The 20381-nt window shown below is 46.2% G+C and overlaps 1 protein-coding gene across 7 annotated transcripts in view; it reads right to left on the bottom strand.

Moving 5' to 3' along the window:
- The window catches only part of RFX2 (regulatory factor X2), a 128868-nt gene that overhangs the window by 47620 nt on the left and 60867 nt on the right, over positions 1-20381 (bottom strand). For all 7 annotated transcript variants that reach the window (XM_030936197.1, XM_030936200.1, XM_030936194.1 and 4 more), the window contains 4 exons: positions 13710-13807; positions 10110-10199; positions 7963-8042; positions 5361-5622 (listed from right to left, as the gene is read on the bottom strand). In XM_030936197.1, coding sequence (XP_030792057.1) covers positions 5361-5622; positions 7963-8042; positions 10110-10199; positions 13710-13799 — 522 coding nt within the window. In that variant the 5' untranslated portion in view covers positions 13800-13807. The remainder of the gene's footprint in view (positions 1-5360; positions 5623-7962; positions 8043-10109; positions 10200-13709; positions 13808-20381) is intronic.

The following is a 20381-nucleotide window of genomic DNA, read 5'->3' as shown; positions in this document are numbered from 1 at the left end:
AAACTGGGTAGGTGTGACCCTCAGAGGCTGTGTGCTTTCGCAGCAGGGCCTCATGCAGCCCTGGGTCCTGCGGGAGGAAGGGCCCAGCCTCATGCAGCCCTGGGTCCTGCGGGAGGAAGGGCCCAGCCTCATGCAGCCCTGGGTCCTGCGGGAGGAAGGGCCCAGCCTCATGCAGCCCTGGGTCCTGCGGGAGGAAGGGCCCAGCCTCATGCAGCCCTGGGTCCTGCGGGAGGAAGGGCCCAGCCTCATGCAGCCCTGGGTCCTGCGGGAGGAAGGGCCCACTGAGGGCAGCCCCCAGGGTGGAGGGGTCTCTTTCTTTTTTTTTTTTTTTTTTTTTTTTTTTTTTTTTTGAGACGGAGTCTTGCTCTGCTGCCCAGGCTGGAGTGCAGTGGCCGGCTCTCAGCTCACTGCAAGCTCCGCCTCCCGGGTTCACGCCATTCTCCTGTCTCAGCCTCCCGAGTAGCTGGGACTACAGGCGCCCGCCTCGTCGCCCGGCTAGTTTTTTGTATTTTTTAGTAGAGACGGGGTTTCACCGTATTAGCCAGGATGGTCTCGATCTCCTGACCTCATGATCCGCCCGTCTCGGCCTCCCAAAGTGCTGGGATTACAGGCTTGAGCCACCGCGCCCGGCCGAGGGGTCTCTTTCTTGTTCCCCCTCGAGTGACCTTCAGCATCCCCTGCACACAACCCAAAGGGTAAAAAAGGAGGCTCCACTTGGGCAGAAAGGACAAGAATAAAACTTCCACTTTAGTATCCCTGCTCCATGTAGTGAAAAAAACACAATAGAAAATGTGTGTATCAAAAATTCACCATTTGGGCAATTAACTTTTGAGATTTATAATACAGATGACATTTTAACTGGAAATAAATACTCGAGAAAACTGGTCACCAAGAGTCTGGAATCACTCGTCGAGGCTGTAAGTGAGGACTTGCTTCAGCCTTCGTGCTCTGTCTTTAGGACTAAGCGATAGTCCCAAGAAACAAAACTCTGACATGAACAAACTGGTAGACATCAAATGCTGGGTCCAGCAGTCATATTTCTGTTGCAATTTCAGGGCCATTGTTGTTCTTGGCTCTCGGAAAGTCTCTCGAATTTCCGTGGCATCCTTGTTGGATGTTCTCATGCCAACAACAAGCCAATAAACACCAGAGCAGTCAGAAGCCAGGAATCAGATTCCTATCCAAGATGATGACTTCCCCAGAGCTTGGTGGGGTGTGTGTGTGTGTGTGTGTGTGTGTGTGTGTGTGTGAGAAAACATAGCCCGTTCATGGATTTCTAATTGATTTAATAATTTGATTTTTCCAGAGAAATCCAGATAACAAACCACAGTTCCAGGGTGGTGGCCCAGGGTCTGAGGAGAATGTTTGTTGCAACGAAGTAATTCTGAAACCACAGAGAACATTACTGTTTCTCAGTAAATTTGTCACTTGCAATCCCAGTCTATTTTACTGTTATAAGTTGATGCAGTTTGCTAAGTCAAATGTGCTACATTTGTGACAATTACTGTAGTCTGTGAGGAAAGCTTTCTGATCCATAACAACTAAACCTAGTTCCACCCAGCCAATCCCATGGGAGAAAATATGTCTGGTCTGCCCGAGCTGCCTGGCCTGGGGTGCTAACGGCACCAAGGCACTAAGTAGCTAGGAGTAGAAGCAGCAGACACTACCCTATAATTTCACAGCCTCTAGAAAGAAGACTCCTCCCGAGAAGAGAGGGAGGCGGCGTGGGGACACTATGCCTGTCCCCAGAGCCAGGGCCTGGGGGTCACTCTGGACATAGGAAGAGAGAGGACAGCAAGATTCATGGGCCTCTCTGATGCCAGGGTGACTCCAAAACACGCTAGAACCAAAACCAAACAAACAAAAAAACAGAGACAAGGCTAGACCATCACCTTCTATCTCAGGAGATTAGCCTTACACCAAAATAAGAAGTTATTGTGCAATTGAAAGTCAATCAATGCAATCCATTATATCAATACCCTAATGAAGAAAAAAATATGCTTACATAAATTAAAAAAAAAAAACCCATTTGGCAGAATTCCACATCTATTTATAACAGAGACTTCCAGAAAACTAGAAAAAGAAAGGAAGTTCCTCAATCTGAAAAAGGGCATCTGTGAAAAACCTACAGCTAACATCACATACTCAGCAGTGAAATACTGAAGGCTTTTCCCTTAAGATTAGGAAAAAGGCAAGGATGACCATTCTTGCCACCCGTTTTCAACAGTTCACTGCAAGTCCTAGCCAGTGCAAAAAGGCAAGAAAAAGAAATGAAATTTCTTTTTGTTCATAGTGGAAAGAAAGAAAAAAGTGGTTATATTTGTAGGCAACAAGAAGCTCCTAGAACTAAAAAGTGAGTTCAGCAAGATTACAGGATACAAGATAAACAGTCAAAAATCAACCATTTTCAAATCCTAGAAATGAACAGTTAGAAACATAAATTTAAAGACCAGTGTCAAGAAACCCCATAACGCCATTTACAATAGCTCTCCAAACATGAAATACTTGATATAAATCTAACAAAGCATGTACAGAATTTTGTATAAGTTACAAAATGCGGATGAAAGAAATCAAAAATCTAAACAAATGGACAAAACATACCATGTTCATGGATTGGAAGCCTCAACATGGTAAAGGTGGGAACTCTCCCCAAACTGGTTTAGTGCAAATTAATCAAAATCTCAGTAGGATTTTTTTGTAGATACAGATAAATTGATCTAAACTTATACAGAAACTTTGAGTTTATATAAATAGCCAACACAATACTGAAGAATAAAGTGGGAGGAACCATTCTATTCAATTTTAGACTTACTATAAAGCTATAGTAATTAAGACTATGCTATTTGTAAAGGGATAGGCAGACAGACCAATGGAATGGAATAGGACACTCTAAAATAAACCCAACTGATTTTTGACAAAGGTGTTAAAGCAACCCAATGGAGAAAGGGTAGTCTTTTTTTTTTTTTTGAGGCGGAGTCTCGCTCTGTCGCCCGGACTGGAGTGCAGTGGCCAGATCTCAGCTCACTGCAAGCTCCGCCTCCCGGGTTCCCGCCATTCTCCTGCCTCAGCCTCCTGAGTAGCTGGGACTACAGGCGCCCGCCACCTCGCCCGGCTAGTTTTTGTATTTTTAGTAGAGACGGGGTTTCACCGTGTTAGCCAGGATGGTCTCGATCTCCTGACCTCGTGATCCGCCCGTCTCAGCCTCCCAAAGTGCTGGGATTACAGGCTTGAGCCACCGCGACCGGCCCAGGGTAGTCTTTTTTAACAAACGAGGCTAGAATAGCATGTTGTTTCATATGCAAAAAAAAAAAAAAAAAAAAATCCTCAACTTAAACCTTATATCTTATACAAATGTTAACTTGACAGGAAATAGATCTAAATGTAAAATGTAAAACTATGATTAGGCGCGGTGGCTCACACTTGTAATCCCAGCACTTTGGGAGGCTAAGGTGAGTGGATCACTTGAGGTCAGGCATTCGAGACCAGCCTGGCCAACATGGTGAAACGCTGTCTATACTGAAAATACAAAAATTAGCCAGGTGTGGTGGTGAGCACGTGTAATCCCAGCTACTTGGGAGGCTGAGGCAGGAGAATCACTTGAACTCAGGAGGTGGAGGTTGCAGTGAGCCAAAATGGTGCCACTGCACTCCAGCCTGGGAGACAGAGCAAAACTCTGTCTCAAAAAAAAAAAAAAAAGAAAAGAAAAGAAAAAGAAAAAAAAAAAAACCAACCCAAAACAAAAGTAAAACTATAACACTTTTCAAAGAAAACAGGAGAGTATCTTCATGATGTGCAAATAGGCAAAGAGTTCTTAGACGTGACATTGAAAGCATGAGCCACAAAAGAAAAACTGACAAACTGGATTTGATCAAAATTAAATTTTTTTTTTTCTCTGCAAAGGACACTCTCTAGAGAATGAAAAGATACACTAAAGACCAGGGAAAATATTTGCAAGTCACATGTCTGACAGGAGACTTGTATCCAGAACATATAAAGAATTCTCAAAACTCAACCATAAGAAACCAACCAACCTAGTTAAAAAAGAAGCAAATGACTTGACGTGACACCTGACAACAGCATGTACACTCACAGGAAAAGCGGCTTACCACCATTAGCTATGAAGAAAATGCAAGTTGCAACCACAACGAGGCCCCACCGCTCATTTATTAGAACGGCCAACAGCAACAGCACCAGGAGCATCAAATGCTGCTGACGGAGCTGAGCAAGAGGAACTCTCGTACGTTGCTGGTGGAAACGCAAAATGGTGCGGCCACTTGGGAAACTGGTGGTCTCTGATTCAAGTTAAACATACACTTTCTGTATGAGCCAGCAGCAATTCCACTTGTAAGTATATATCCAAAAGAAAGAAAACATAGGTCCTTACAAAAGCTTGCATGTGAAATTTAAGGCTTCTTTATTCATAATCGTCCCAAATTGGAAACCATCCAAATGGCCCCCAACTAGTGAATGAATAAACAAACTGTAGCGTAATAGAATATTACTCAGTAACAACAACAACAAAAAAGCAACTCGGATTCATGCAACAACTTGACTGAATCTCAAAGGCACCAGAATGAGTACAAGAAGCCAGTCTCAAAAGGTCACAATCTGTATGATTCCATTTATACACCACGCTGGTAAAGATGAAACTGCAGCAATAGGGAACAGATCGGCGGTTGCCAAGGGTTGGGGATAGGGGGAGGTTGTGACTGTTAAGAAATACCACGAGGAGGTTTTCAGGGCATTGCACAGTTCTGTGTCCTGATGGTACACAAATCTACCCATGTCGAAACTCACAGGGGTGTACACCAAACAGTCGATTTTACTTTGTGTTAATTTAAGAAGGAAAATACATGAGAAGTGAACATGGGAAATGGAGTTTTAAATGTGGAGACTTTGGAAGAGCAGGTAAGTAGTTATTGTGTATAGGAGCATGGCAGTGAGAACTCGGCAGAGGCTGCAGGGAGACTTCCCCTGCTGGATTCAGTGCAGGTGTCTCGTGGATCGATCGATCCACGCCTCTAAGAGCTTGATATTAACAATGATAACAATCATGACAACAGCAAAGGCGGCTGCAGCATCCGCCCAGTGGAGAGATGCTTGATTCATTCCCTTTTCACAAATAGCCCATGACGCATGACTTGTCCTCTTGATACCAATGGCCAACTGAAGTTCAAAGAACTCTGCAGGCCTGCCTAGGGTTGTGTGGCCCGTCTGAGGCTGGCCCGACTCCATCGTGGGGCCGCCTGGGCCCAGAGCAGACAACAGGCCTCCGGCTGCCTCTTACTCACCGTCCCTGCTGCCGCTGCTGCGAAAATACTCATGGCCTACCCCGCTGGTCCCAAGAGCCTCCTACATACCGTGGCTGGCGATGACCGGGAGGTGTGGGCCAGGGAGTGTCTGGTGCTGTCCATCCCCCCATGGATGAGATAGGCTCCCGTGCTGGAGACGATGGGGCTCCCCCCAACATCCATGGTGATGCCCACCATGCTGTGGGAGGGGACCGCTGGCGGGGATGAGGCTGCCACAGTCACCTGGGCGCCGCCTGGGGCCTCGAAGTAAGAAGCTGCGCTGCTGGGGGCATACATCTGAGGCTCGGGGTTGTAGGTGTAGGTCGTTCGTCTGTCAGAAAGAGAGAAATCACGCATGGGATGCCGTCCCATTTAAATGCCTTGTCTGAGTTCACGGATATCCAGCCAAACATCATGTAAAAGCTGCAGCCTGGAGAGGCCAGACATATGGAGCAATTTGGACATGGCATATGACACTCAAATGCAGCACAAGTTCAGAGCCATCATGTTGTAAAATCTTCAGGACCACAGGCTGACTCATCGAAAACTGACCCCTAAAAAATTCTAGGTCGGGTGTGGTGGCTCAGGACTGTAATCCCAGTACTTTGGGAGGCTAAGGTGGGAAAACTGCTTGAGGTCAGAAGTTTGAGACCAGCCTGGGCAACATAGAGAGAACCATCTCTACAAAAAATAAAAGATTTAGCCAGGTGTGGTGGTGCGTGCCTGTAGTCCCAACTACTCAGGAGGCTGGGGTGGGAGGACTGCCTGAGCCCAGGACTTTGAGGCTACAGCGAGCTGTGACCACACCATTGCACTTTAGCCTGGGCAACACAGCAAGACCCTAGCTCTTAAAAAAAAAATTAAAATAACACTTAAAATTCTAAGTGGATAAATGGGTCACATGAGGGAGCTCCTGTGTGGAGATGGAGCAGTTCTGTGTCTTGACGGTGGGATTGTTACACAAATCTACCCATGGGCTAAAAACGCACAGAAATAGACACACACGCACATGCAAGGGCACACACATGAGCATGCAAAGCCACATGTACTCCACATGCAAGCACACACACAGAAGCATGTGCGTAAAGGCTGGGAGAACTGAATAAGGCCTGCGGGCTGGTTAACAGTTTTACCCCGATGTCAATTTCCAGGGTTTTCTTTTGTTTTGTTTTCTTGAGACAGGGTCTCCTGTAGCCCAGCCTGGAGTGCAGTGGCAAAATCATAGCTCACTGCAGCCTCAGCCTCCTGAGCTCAAGTGATCCTCCTGCTTCAGCCTCGGAATACAGGCGTGCACCACTGCGGGAGCTGGGATTACGGGCGTGCACCACCGCATCTGGCTGGTAGGTTTCCAGGTTTTGATATTGTCCTGCATGGTGTCACCACTGGAGCAAGCTGGGGGAAGGGTACACGAACTCTGTGTATTAATTTCAGAACTTCTTGTGGAGTCTCTGATTATTTCAAAACAAAACATTTAAATAAATGAGATCGCATAAGAAAAAAGAATTTCTAAGTGATACCAATAATTCATCTGATCTTCCTTTAACATCTGGATTAAAGGAGTGACTATGTTGTCCAGACCGCAAATGTGAAGTCTTACTTGAGTAATGCAGCTGTGGTCAGGAGTGGCCTTCCCTTATCGGTGAGTAAGGTTTGTGATGCGTCCTAGGGGCAGGCCCTCTGGGTGACAGGAAGGTCCCCTTTGACCTCTCGGGGGCGTGCACTCCTGTACCCTAACCCTAACCCAGGGGGACGTCTATAACTCTGTAGTACAATATCAAAACCAAGACCGTGACCTTGGTAGGACCTACAGACCTTGCTCCAATATCACTGGTGTTACATGCACTTATTGTGTTTCTGTGTGTTTCGTAACCTTCAACATCAGGCTTTAGAGAATCATATAACTCCACTAATCACAACCCTGAAGTCACAGCCAGGTCCTCGTGCACAGCCCCTGCACTTGTGAGGGGAGCATCCAGGCCAAACAGAAACAGACAAGCAGGCGAAAGGACTCACCTCTAAAGTAAAGTGAGCTGCATGGGAGACACATACTTTCCTGTCCCAAGCATCACACAGTCACAGAGCAGAAAACTCTAGGCGTCTTTGCAACATGGAAAATCAAGTTCTATTAACATTATACAAAGCTAGAGTTTAACAGAGGCGAGGGAAAAACACACAGAGGTGGATGGTTTCTGGATCTCAAAGACTGACTTCAGAATGAAGAGTTAGGATTAGCCTTTTATTTTTTTTACCCCCAAGACTATCTTTTCTAAAAGTAAAAAGTACAAAAGTCTGTGATTTCTGAAATCTCCACAGGGTTATGATGTCCTAATCCCTCACCCCCCACCCTGCTCCCTTTTTTTTGGACAGGGTCTTGCTCTATCAGTCCGGCATGATCATAGCTCACTGCAGCCTCCAACTCCTGGGCTCATGCGATCCTCCCACCTTGGCCTCCCGATTAGCTGGGAGGGTCTCTAGGCACTCGTCACCATGTCTGGCTAATTTTAAAATTTTGTGTAGAGATGTTGCCCAGGTTTCTAATAGTGTTTTAATAGTATTTAGTGAACACATCACCAAAAGCTAAGGGAGAGGAATTTGTTCACTGCCTCCCCAGGTGGCAAAGGCTGGAGTCAGGGAGAGGGTTCTGGGTGTGGCCTGCGGGAGAAGCACGCACATGGCTCCATTCGTGTAGACGGCGTCTCCCCCTTCCACGTACTGCACCTGGGCAGGATACACGTGCTGCGCCGGCTGCACCTGAAACATGGGATACGCTGTGTTACCGCCTGTCGCGCCCTCATTTGTTGCCTGCAGATTATTCAAGCTAGACGTGTCTTCTATTGCCTTTACGAACATTTAGTACCAAATGACAATGTTCCCGCCCACAGTCGGTGTGCCTAGAAAGACACTGAGGAGACAGTAATGTACAGACGACATATTCCAAACAGGCCCACACAGTTCAGGGAGCTGCGACTCCTCCCCAGAGCTCTGCTAGTGTGTCTGTGCGCCCCGGCTCCTCTGTATACGTGGGGGCGGGACCAGGAGAATGACAGCGCCCCTCCAGTGCAGTGGAAACTAGAGTTGTGGACAGAGGCCCAGCCTTGGCTTACAGGACTGTCCCTGCTTTCTGTTTTTGTTTTTTGCGACAGGGTCTCCGTCTGTGGCTCAGGCTGGCGTGCAGGCTGCAGTGCACAGGGGGCCAAGCGGATTTGACTCTACATGGCCCCAACACCCCTTGTGGGTGGCCCTGGTGCCCCTTCAACAGCAGAAAGGAGGGGAGAGAATGTGACGGTCTGAACAGAGTGGGAAGGAGGGGCATGCCTGGGAAGATGGGGCAATGGGGGGACCCCAGCACACCCCCGCTGCCCTGTCCTCCCCTCGCTGAAACATCAGTTCAGAGGCTCAGCTGACAGGCCCCGAGGGACTCTAGCCTGAGCAGAGCTGTGGAAGCCAAACGCTTTGCACATGGGACTTCAAACTCTCACCCCAGAGAGTATCTTAGCGGCTGCCTGTGTCCACCGAATTTTGGGGTGAGAAGATGGAGGGGCACAGCAGTGGGTTTGCTCAGGCGTCATGGTGTCATGGTGACCTTGTGCTTGAGGCTGCAGGATGGGGCTGAACTTCCCCTCCCAGGACCACTGAGCATGGTATGCACTTGTCCAACGCACCACCCCCAGAATCACAAGTTCTAGGGGTTAACATCTCTTGGGTGGTGCTCCCAGGGGTGGAAGTCAAATGTTGAATTCTAGGAGACCAAGTGAAATGCAGAAGTTACAGAAAGAGCTGGGGCAGGCCCAGCACCAGAAAAGTGGTGGAAGCTTCTGGAATCATACATTGGTTTTTGTCTCCTTTCCATGGTATCTCTGGGGAGTGCCTTGACAGATAGGAGCTAAGACAGAGCCACTGGCCTGAGGCCCTGGGTCCACACTGGGCCTGTCTGGAGCCTTTTCTTTCCTGTGATCCCACAACCTTCCCAGTTCTCATGGACACAGTCACCTGACAAATGCCTGTGAACACACTGCCAATCTAGGCAGGACCCTCTTGAAGAGTGGTGCATCCTCTAGTGCCTCAGGGCTCCTTTTAGGGAGGAGCCTGAGTTAACTTTAATTCAGGATTCTGCAGGGCACAGTTGGTAAACTCTGGCCCTGAGGGCCAAATCTGGCCCACTGCCTGTTTTTGTAAATAAAGTTTTATTGGTATATAGCCACGCCCATTTGGTTGCATATCATTTCTGGCTGCTTTTGCAATACAGTGGCAGAATTGAGTGGTTGTTCCAGAGACTGCCTGGACCACAAACCCCCCAAAATATATAATTTGGCCTTTTCTGGAACAGTTTGCTAACCATATTTCTGGACTACCCCCAAGCTGATGATCTGTGTTCCTACTCGGCTGGTCAGCCGTGCTTTCAAAGTCTGTTCTTAGATCATTGAAATTGTAAGTGGCATTCCCTCTGTTGTGCCTGCATCCGAGGGTATGGCACTCACTAGCCGATGGCTCTTCCAGTCCAGAGCCCTTTGTTTCTGTCTGCATTTCTACCTGAGCTCCACTCAGCAGGCGCGGGGTGCTCACCGGCTCCCAAATGCTTGTTGAATTTCTGAATGAATGAAAGATCACCAGCTTTCTTGGCTTGTTGCAAAACTATCTGCAGTAAATGACTTTTTTCTTTTAATTGTACAGCTTCTGGAAAAGCCTTTTGGCTAAGAAACTGAAGCTTACAACAAGGAACAGCAGCCACAGAAAAGGATGCACGCTTCAGAGATTGTTCCAAATCGCCGAGTGCTAACTGCGCCCTGGTGTGCATGGTGCTGCGGTGCTTGCCATTACCTGCTGGGGTACCTGCTGAACTCTGGGGAGGGAGATCGGCTGCATCTGGGCCCCTTTGGGAGCGGAGCTGGCTGCCTGGACCAACACCCTCTAAAAGGGAAGGGAGAGAAGGCCAGTTAGACTTGTCAGAGGTCAGTGCTGAGGACACACACAGAATGTAAAAGGCTGTTTGTCTGTTCACATGCTCTTTATTAAAACATAGGTGGGACTGATCAGAGGGGACGGCGGGTGATGGTCAGACTTGCACACTCACACCGACCTGGGCAGACACACGGCAGGTATGTGCAGGCACACAAACAATGCACATACATACACAAGTGTGCACATATACTCACCCCAAGCACCACACATATGCACGAATTTGTGGACACACACACGTATGCACACACACATACACAGAAGCCCATGCACCTTCACCTGCCCAGGCAGCTTTGCCTCTGTGGGTCTGTAGTCTGCAGCAAGGTCACACTGACGGTCCCTAGTACAGAGGGGGCTGCTGGGGCCCTCTGGACAGCCGTCTACATCACTGCCTGGGAGAGCACTCTGCGGCACCCCTTGCTTCTGCAGTATAGCCCGGACTTGTTTCCATTTTCTAATGAGGTTGATGAAGCCAGAGGGCTCAAGTACTGCTTCTGGCTACAGAATACTCGAGTGCAGGTGCCCTGTATGTGGGTCAGGTGCCCTGTATGTGGGTCAGGTGCCCTGTATGTGGGTCGCTCGCTCTCTGACCCCACTGCTCTCCCGCCTCCTAAGTCAAGTCTGCACAGTGTGACTTTGCTATTTTTCTGGGAGTACTGATTGGCCACACAAAGCTATGAAAACAGGAAGCGTCAAAGTGAACTCACGTCGAGGGAGGAACAGGAGTGTTTTGTGTGTTTATTGAGAGCTGGGGCTTAGGAGTCATTGGCTGCAGTGCTGTGATTTCCTGGCATGAACTGTGAATGTCACAGGTAGCAGTGACTGCCATATATACATCACGAGGGGTGATGGGTGAGGACACGCCATCCCCAGTGTTGCAGGGATGGAGCTAAGGATGAAGATGGTGCTAATAAGGACGCCAGTGCAAGGGCATTCCGATTCCAGGTGAGCTGGGTGCTGTGTGCTTGGAGAATGCACAGGGTCCTGGCAGGTCCTCAGAGAGGGACCACAGTAATGAAACCTGGGATGAACGTGGTGGCCGTGAGTGGCACTGAGACCTGTCCACGGTGGCTGCTGCAGAGGAAGATAGAGTCCATGTAGGCCTGGGAGAGCCTGAGAGAGGGGCTTGGCAGGAAGACCTGAGGGCTGACTCCTCTTGGACAGTTTCAAGTGGGCAAGGAAACATATCAATTAGGCCACAACTGCTGGCAGGGCGATGGCATCTGATCCCCACCTAAGACGGGCTTCCAAGACACCCTCCCCACTGCCATTATGTGCAAGAAATAAAAGGTAAAGATTCCTGACTATACATGCTACATCAAATAAATCACTTCACTGTCTGCCTTTTGGTTTTTGCTGAATTGAGTTTTGTTTTGTTTTGTTTGGTTTTGTTTTGTTTTGTTTTGAGACGGAGTTTCACTTTTCTTGTCCCTTGTTGTCCAGGCTGGAGTGCAATGGCATGATCTCAGTTCACTGCAACCTCCGCCTCCTGGATTCAAGAGATTCTCCTGCCTCAGCCTCCCGAGTAGCTGGGATTACAGGCATGCACCACCACGCCTGGCTAATTTTCTTTTCTTAATTTTTTTGTATTTAGTAGAGACAAGGTTTCATCATGTTGGTCAGGCTGGTCTCAAACTCCTGACCTCAGGTGATCCACCCGCCTCGGCCTCCCAAAGTGCTGGGATTACAGGCACGCGCCACTGTGCCCGGCCCTGAATTGTGTTTTTTTAAACCATAATCATTTCTTTTTGCTGTGCTCCTAACTTTTGGATTCCAGATCGAGGTGGTCACATGGCCACAGTGGACCTCAGCACACTGTGATGAGCCTCCAGCCTGTTTCATGTGGCCAGTGCCATTCACTTTGCATTTCTGTCTTCTTTATGGCTTATTTCATTCCATGGTAGAAATCCAGGAGCAGAGAGAGCCTTAATGTGAAAATTCTCTCTCTGCAAAGTTTAAAGAATATATTCATTCAGGTGCTAGATTCCATTTTGAACCAAATCTTAAGAATTCTAACTCATCTAGGCCGGGCGTGGTGGCTCACGCCTGTAATCCTAGCACTTTGGGAGGCCGAGACGGGTGGATCACTGAGGTCAACAGTTCGAGACCAGCCTGGCCAACATGGTGAAACCTCATCTCTACTAAAAATACAAAAATTAGCCGGGCATGGTAGTACACGCCTGTAATCCCAGCTACTCAGGAGGCTAAGACAGAAGAATCGCTTGAACCTGGGAGATTGTGCCACTGCACTCCAGCCTGGGCAACAGAGCGAGACTCCGTCTACAAAAAAAAAAAAAAAAAAAAAATAATTCTAACTCATCTTTTGCCTTTTTTTGTTTTTTAAGATGGAGTCTCGCTCTGTCGCCCAGGCTGGAGTGCAGTGGTGCGATCTCCACTCACTGCAAGCTCCACCGCCTCCCGGGTTCACGCCATTCTCCTGCCTCAGCCTCCCTAGAAGCTGGGACTACAGGCACCTGCCACCACGCCCGGCTAATTTTTTTGTGTGTGTGTGTGTGTGTTTTTAGTAGAGACGGGGTTTCACTGTGTTCGCCAGGATGGTCTCTATCTCCTGACCTCGTGATCCGCCCGCCTCGGCCTCCCAAAGTGCTGGGATTACAGGCATGAGCCACCACGCCCGGCCTTTTTTTTTCTTTTTTCTTTTTTTTTTTTGTCACTTAGGCTGGAGAGCAGTGGTATTATTATAGCTCACACTGGGCTCAAACAATCCTTCCACCATAGCCTCCTCAGTAGCTGGGACCACTGGACATGCACCACTATGCTTGGCTAATTTTTTTATTTTTTATTTTTTAAAGACAAGGTCTCTGTCACCCAGGCTGGAGTGCAGTGTCACAATCATGGCTTACTGCAGCCTCAACCTCCCAGGCTCAGAAATCCTCCCATCTCAGCCTCCTAAGGAGCTGGGACTACAGGTGCAGACCACCATGCTTGGCTAATTTTTTTTTTTTTTTTTTTTTTTTTTTTTTTTTTTTTTTTTAGAGAAAGGGTCTGTTTATGTTGCCCAGGTTGGTCTCAAACTCCTGGCCTCAAGTAATCTGCCAGTCTCAGCCTCCCAAAGTGCTGGGATTACAGTTATGAGCCACTGCACCCGGCCTGCCTTCTTAATAAGGCATTTCTGTGTAAAAGAGTCATTTCCAAGTACAAGAAAACCTCTACTGAAAGCTAAGAAGAGACCAAGTAAGATTTGGGGCAGTGGTTTCTTTTCTATTCCTGACATCATTTCCTTGATGGGATCTTTTTAACAAAGACTGAAAAAGCCAAATACAGTCAAGGAAGTTGTGCCTATTTCAACAGCAGCAGCATTGGGGCTGAGAAGTCCATTCAGAAAAATACAGATTTCTCTCTCTGCAGATCCGAGCAGCCTTCAAACCCAAAGGGATCGTGTCCACGCTGTGGCCACCCTGTTGTTGCTGAGAGGCTGAGCGGCGGGTGGGCGCACATTACCTGTGGGGAGGCTGGCACAGGAGGGGCTGCCGCCGAGGGACGCAGAGCCACGGATGCTGGCGAATCCGCTCCACCCTCGGAATTCTGCATGCTCAGGTCTAAAGAAAGGCGGAGAGAGATTGGGTGGGCAAGGGTTGCAAGCACTGAAACCCCAAGAGGCAACTAACAAGTTCAAGGGAGGGAAGGAGTAACCAGCCTCAGTCTTCAAAGTCAAAAGGCAGAGACCCTGGTGGTACCGCCTAAGTGAGGAGCTGTGGGAACAGGCTGCACAACTGTCCCACAGAAGGAGAGAGGGGCCAGAGAAAGTTTTCCAAATATAAACCCCAAAAAGAGCTCTGTCACCGCACAATGGCAGGAATTCCTCAACAGAAGGCCGGGACAATGGCTCTGTGCCCAAGTCTGAGCAGGTTGAACTATTTTGAAGGGCTCAATTGTTTACTCATTTCTCCAGCAAATCAAAAGTTCTGGGTGGGTGACTGCCATGTGGGGAGCTACTGCACCCCAAACGACAATGGGAGTTACTCTAAGGCTGAGTTTCCCCACTGTGGCACCATTGACATCTGAGCTGGATATTTCTTTGCTGTTGGAGGCCCATCCTGGGCACTGCAGGGTGCTAAGCAGCCTCCCTGGCCTCCACCCATTCCATGCCAGGAGCACTCCGTCTCCAAGCTGTGGCAATCACAAATGTGTTCAGATATTGCCAAGTGACCCCTGGGGGGCAGCGTGAGAACCACTGGCTAGCGAGAGAAAAGGTGATCTGCAGAGGGGGCAAAGAAATGGTACATTTATCCAGGGCTGGATAAAAGCCCTCACGAATTTTGGCAGTAAGTAAAAACTGCCTTCTGTTCAAAGCCATCTTTGCCCACAAGAAAGTATAAACATGTATTTCTTTGCTGTCAGAGGCATACATCTTTCAAAGAGGTAGTTTAAAAATTCTATATAAAATGACTCATTTAATATCGTGGCAGATAATATAAATTTGTTCCATGAAAGTGCTAAAAGTCAAACAGTCTTCACTTTTAAATAAACAATAGGCTATGTCGAGCATTTGAGACATAGTTAAGTACACACACTTAGGTAGGGAGGCGGCTTTGTGATCAGGCACACCAGTCCCCCGTCCTGGCACCAGCTCTGAGCATGTCACCCACCCAGTGTGGGGTCTCCACGGCTCCTGCCTGCTTGGGGCAGTGAGGACTGAACCTCAGGCATGCATCGTGGTGCACTGTGACACAGAACACAATAGACATTTGCTAGAACTTTTCTGTTTCTCTATCACCTCCAGAGTTTTTATCTCTTAGAATGAGTGAAAAAAAAATTTAAGCCTTTTAAAAACGAAAAGCCGGGCGCGGTGGCTCACCCCTGTAATCCCAGCACTTTAGGAGGCGGGCGGATCACGAGGTCAGGAGATAGAGACCATCCTGGCTAACACGGTGAAACCCCGTCTCTACTAAAAATACAAAAACTAGCCGGGCGTGGTGGCGGGCACCCATAGTCCCAGCTACTCAGGAGGCTGAGGCAGGAGAATGGCGTGAACCCGGGAGACGGAGCTTGCAGTGAGCCGAGATCACACCACCGCACTCCAGCCTGGGCCACAGAGCCAGACTCCATCTCAAAAAAAAAAACCAAAAGACAAATAAAAACGAAAAGCCAAATTTATAATAGATTAAACTAATTTACCTAAGGAAAGCAGGAAGATGTGTGTGTTTGAATTCGAGTGTGCTGGATCAATCCCATCTGTATTGTTGGGGGCTATTCTCCGACCGCCACCACTCCACCCCCAATTCCCCTCCCAAATACCTTTGGTGCGACCCAGAGACCCGTGGCCAGTGCCCCGGGATTTTTCTGTTCTGCGTGAGCCCGACTCACTTCTCACCACTAGATGGCCCCAGAGCCACACGGTGATTGGCTGGGGCGTTAACAAAACCTTACACAGCCTGCACCTCCTACCTTCCATTCTTTCAAAAGATTGTAAATTTCCCATAGTGTATTTCCTGAGTCCTCAACTCATTCTTTCTGTCTTTGACAGACCTAACCTTTGGAATTTTTCTGTTGCAAGCTGCTTGTATTCACAGTTTCCTTTAAATGTTTAAATCAGTCATTTGCCCACCATCCACCATGCTGTTCCCATCTGAAGCCAAGTGGGTAGCGTCAGTGATACTAGAAGGAGCTAATTTGACTAGACCTCTTTGTGAAAAGAGTCCAGCAGTGATAAAGTGAGAATGCTGACTTGACTAAGACCAGTTCCTTGTTCCGCAGGTGGAAACAATTTTGCTCCAAACTCCACACCTTATTTAAGTAAGAAGAGGCCGTGAGAGTGTTAACGGTGAGACCGTGGTCTGTCCACCATGGCCAGAATGCACCTTCCAGAATGCAAGTTATTCCACATCACAAGCATTTATACATGAATGTGTTCCCCTAATTTATTTTTGTTATTTATTATTATTATTATTATTATTTGAGATGAAGTCTTGCTCTATCGCCCAGCCTGGAGTGCAACCTCTGCCTCCCAGGTTCAAGTGATTCTCCCACCTCAGCCCCCTGAATAGATGAGATTACAGGCGCCCACCATCATGCCTGGCTAATTTTTGTATTTTTGTAGAGACAGGGCTTTACCACGTTGGTCAGCCAGGTCTCAAACTCTTGACCTCAGGTGATCTGCCTGCTTCAGCCTCCCAAAGTGCTGGGATTACAGGCATGAGCCACCGCACCCAGCCTGTTCCCCTAATTTAACACACTATTTACCATGTGCTGTCTTATAGGTCAGACCATTGAGTCTGTGGCTTTTTGCCTGCAGGCACGCCCCAATCCACAAATGCTTGGGTGCCAGAAAGCATCAGTCTCATTATCCTGAAGGGTCAAAGGACAGAGTTCTGAATGCTGGGGTGTGGAGATTCTGGAAGAGAGAGCCACAGAAAGGGTGAGCCCCCAAATCTTCCTACAAAATACACCTGAATCTTTGGCTAAGCAACTACACCACAAAGGTGTGGGGGAGATACCAGGGATCTTGGGGAAAAACCAGGAGTGCAAAGATAAAAAAATTAAGTGAAGATTTCAGCTGCTGCCTGTTGCAGGAGGGAGAGTTTGAATCTAGCCAAGTCACTTGCCTTCAGGGGAACTCAGCTGAATCTACAGATTGTACAACACATCATTAATGATGTCCAGGACCCAGTAAAAATCATGAGCTAGGAAAAGAAACAGGAAAGTGTACCTACACTCAAGAGAAAGAGAAACAAATAAAAGGAAAAAAGAAAAGCAGTTAATTATAACCAAACCCAAGATAATCCAGATGATATAGATAGCATACAAGGACTAAAGCAGCTACTAAAAATAACTTCAAGAACTTAAAGGAAGTTATCTACATAATGAATGAACATATAGGAATCTCAACCAAGAAACAGAAAGTATAAAAGGTGAACCAGGCCGGGCGCAGTGGCTCAAGCCTGTAATCCCAGCACTTTGGGAGGCCAAGGTGGGTGGATCACGAAGTCAGGAGATCAGGACCATCCTGGCTAACATGGTGAAACCCCATCTCTACTAAAAATACAAAAAATTAGCCGGGCGTGGTGGCGGTGGGCGCCTGTGGTCCCAGGCTACTCGGGAGGCTGAGGCAGGAGAATGGCATGAACCCAGGAGGCAGAGCTTGCAGTAAGCCGAGATCACGCCACTGCACTCCAGCCTGGGTGAGAGTGAGACTCCGTCTAAAAAAAAAAAAAAAAGTGAACCAAATGAAAATTCTGGAGCAAAAACTGAAGTAAAAACTTAACTAGATGCACTTAACAGCTGGTTAGAGATAATGGAAAGAGTTAGTGAACTTAAAGATAGAAAGAAAGCATTTACCCAATCTGAAGAATGAGGAGAAAATATATGAAGAAACATGGATAGAACAAACTGTCTAATATATATGTAACCAGAGTCCCAGAAGACAAAAAGAATGTAAGAGAAAAAAATATTGAAAAATGGCCAAACATCTCTACGTTGGGTGATGGATATCAATTTAGAGGTCCAAAAATCTTAACAAACCCTAAAAAGAATACAAAGAAAGCCAAGATAGGTATGTCATGGTTAAACTGTTAAAAGAAGTAAAGAGAAAATCTTGGAAGCAGTCAGAGAAAAACTACATATTATATTCAGAGAACAAGGGCATGGATGATGACTGACTTCTCATCAATAACAATGGCAACCAGAAGACAATGGAATGACATTTTTAATATGCTGGGCTGGGCGGGGGGGGGTGGCGGGAAACCCTATCAGCCCATAATTCTATCTCCAGCAAAACTATTCTTAAAAACTGAAGGTGGAATAAAGACATTTTTTGCATAAACAAAACCTGATGAAGTTTTCTGTCTACACTATGAGAAATGCTAAAGGAGTTCTTCAGGATGAAAGGAATTAATATCAGATGGTAAATTTAGATCTATTACAAGGAGTAAAATCACTTAAAATGATAAATATGCAGGTAATTATAAAAAAAACTGTATTTTTCCTTTTCTTCTCTTAATTTATTTTAAATACATAAAACTATTTAAAAAAAAACTTTGTAACACTCCATTGTGGGGTTTATATAATATGTAGATGTTCTCTACGACAATTATAACACAGAGGATGGGGACAAATTAAGTTATACATTCAAGGTTCTTGTATTTTACCTATAGTAAACTCTGTAAATTGTGATAAATTATCAATGCACATTGTAACCTCTGAAGCAACCACTAACAAAAAGAAAATACAAAAAGATATAGCTAAAAAGCTAATAGAGAAATGAAATGAAATCCTACTTAACATATTTGATTATCCAAATAAAGCCAAGAAATAAAGAACAGAGAAACAAAAAACAGATGACACAAATAGAAAGCAAATGGCAGAACTGCTTTGCTAAATCCAGATACATTAATATTATATTAAATGTAAATAAACTAAATTCTTGAATGAAAAGGCAGAAATGATCAGCCTGGGTAGCAATCAAGTTCCCATTATATGCTCCCTAAAAGAAACCCTCCTTAACAATAAAGGCACACATAGGTTGAAAGTAATAGAATGAAAAGAGATCCACTGTGCAAGCTCTGATCTTAAGAAAGCTGGAGTGGCTATAATCATCAGACAAAACAGACTCTGAGATGAGAAATATTACTAGCAATACTAGAGACATTAACAAGACAAAGAATATTACTGCAGATAAAATTTCATCATGATAAGATGATCAATTTATCAGGATGACATATTGATTACAGATGTGTATGTACGTAGTAATACAGCTCCAAAATACATAAAGTAAAAATTAACAAAACTAAAGGGGGAAAAAATCATAGTTGGAGATTTTAAACATCCTTCATTCAGTAATTTTGATTACTGAATCAAAATGAGAAGAACTAAGCAAAAATATTACTAAGGATACAGAATATCTGAATTATATTATCAACCACATTGATGTAATTGACATTTAGAGAACACTACATTCAAAACCTGCACATTATTTTCAAATGCACATGGAATATTCACTATAATGGGTCATGTTCTGGGCCATAAAATAAGCCTCGATACATTTCAAAATACCATAATTAAACAGAGCATGTATGCACTTTGACCACAATGGAGTAAATTAGAGATCAGTAAGAAGGCTAGAAAAATGCCAAATATTTAGAAAACTTAACAGCATGAACCCAGGAGGCAGAGCTTAAGGTAAGCCGAGATCGTGCCACTGCACTCCAACCTGGGTGACAGAGTGAGACTCCATCTCAAAAAAAAAAAAAGAAAAGAAGAAGAAAAAACAAGAACAAACTTAATGAAATTAGAAACTCCACAAACAATGGAGAAAATGAACAAAAGCAATATTTCTTCAAAACTGAAATTTTTTCAAAAAAAGAAAGGCGTTATCAATCCCTGAAAAGACATTGAAGAAACTTAAACACATACTATGAAGTGAAAGAAGTGAGTCTGAAAATGCTACATACTGTATGATTCTAATTAAACGACATTTTGGAAAAGGCAAAACTATGGAGACAATGAAAAGATCAGTGGTTGCCAGGGATCAGAGAGAGGGATGAGTAGGCAGAGCACAGAGGACTTTTAGGACAGTGGAACTATTCTGTATGGCACTATAATGGTGGACACATGTCATTATATATTTGTCCAAACCATAGAATGTACAACACCAAGAGTGAACTCTCCAGTAAACCATGGACTTTGGGTGAGAATGCTGTGTTAATGCAGATTTCATCAGTTGTAACATATGTACAACTCTGGTGGGCGATGGTGATAAAGAGGGAGGCTGTCCATGTGTGGAGGTATGGGGTATATGGGAAATCTCTTTATTTTCCTGTCAATTTTGCTGTGAACCTAAAACTGCTCTTTAAAAAAGCAAGTGTTGGCCAGGCGCGGTGGCTCAAGCCTGTAATCCCAGCACTTTGGGAGGCCGAGACAGGCAGATCATGAGGTCAGGAGATCGAGACCATCCTGGCTAACACGGTGAAACCCCGTCTCTACTAAAAAAATACAAAAAAAACTAGCCAGGGGAGGTGGCGGGTGCCTATAGTCCCAGCCACTCGGGAGGCTGAGGCAGGAGCATGGCGTAAACCCGGGAGGTGGAGCTTGCAGTGAGTTGAGATCCAGTCACTGCACTCCAGCCTGGGCGACAGAGCGAGACTCCGTCTCAAAAAAAAAAAGCAAGTCTTGGCC

Source organism: Rhinopithecus roxellana, chromosome 8 (genome assembly GCF_007565055.1).
Source record: "Rhinopithecus roxellana isolate Shanxi Qingling chromosome 8, ASM756505v1, whole genome shotgun sequence".
NCBI classification, from domain to species: domain Eukaryota; kingdom Metazoa; phylum Chordata; class Mammalia; order Primates; family Cercopithecidae; genus Rhinopithecus; species Rhinopithecus roxellana.
This window is presented reverse-complemented; position numbering and strand designations above follow the sequence as displayed.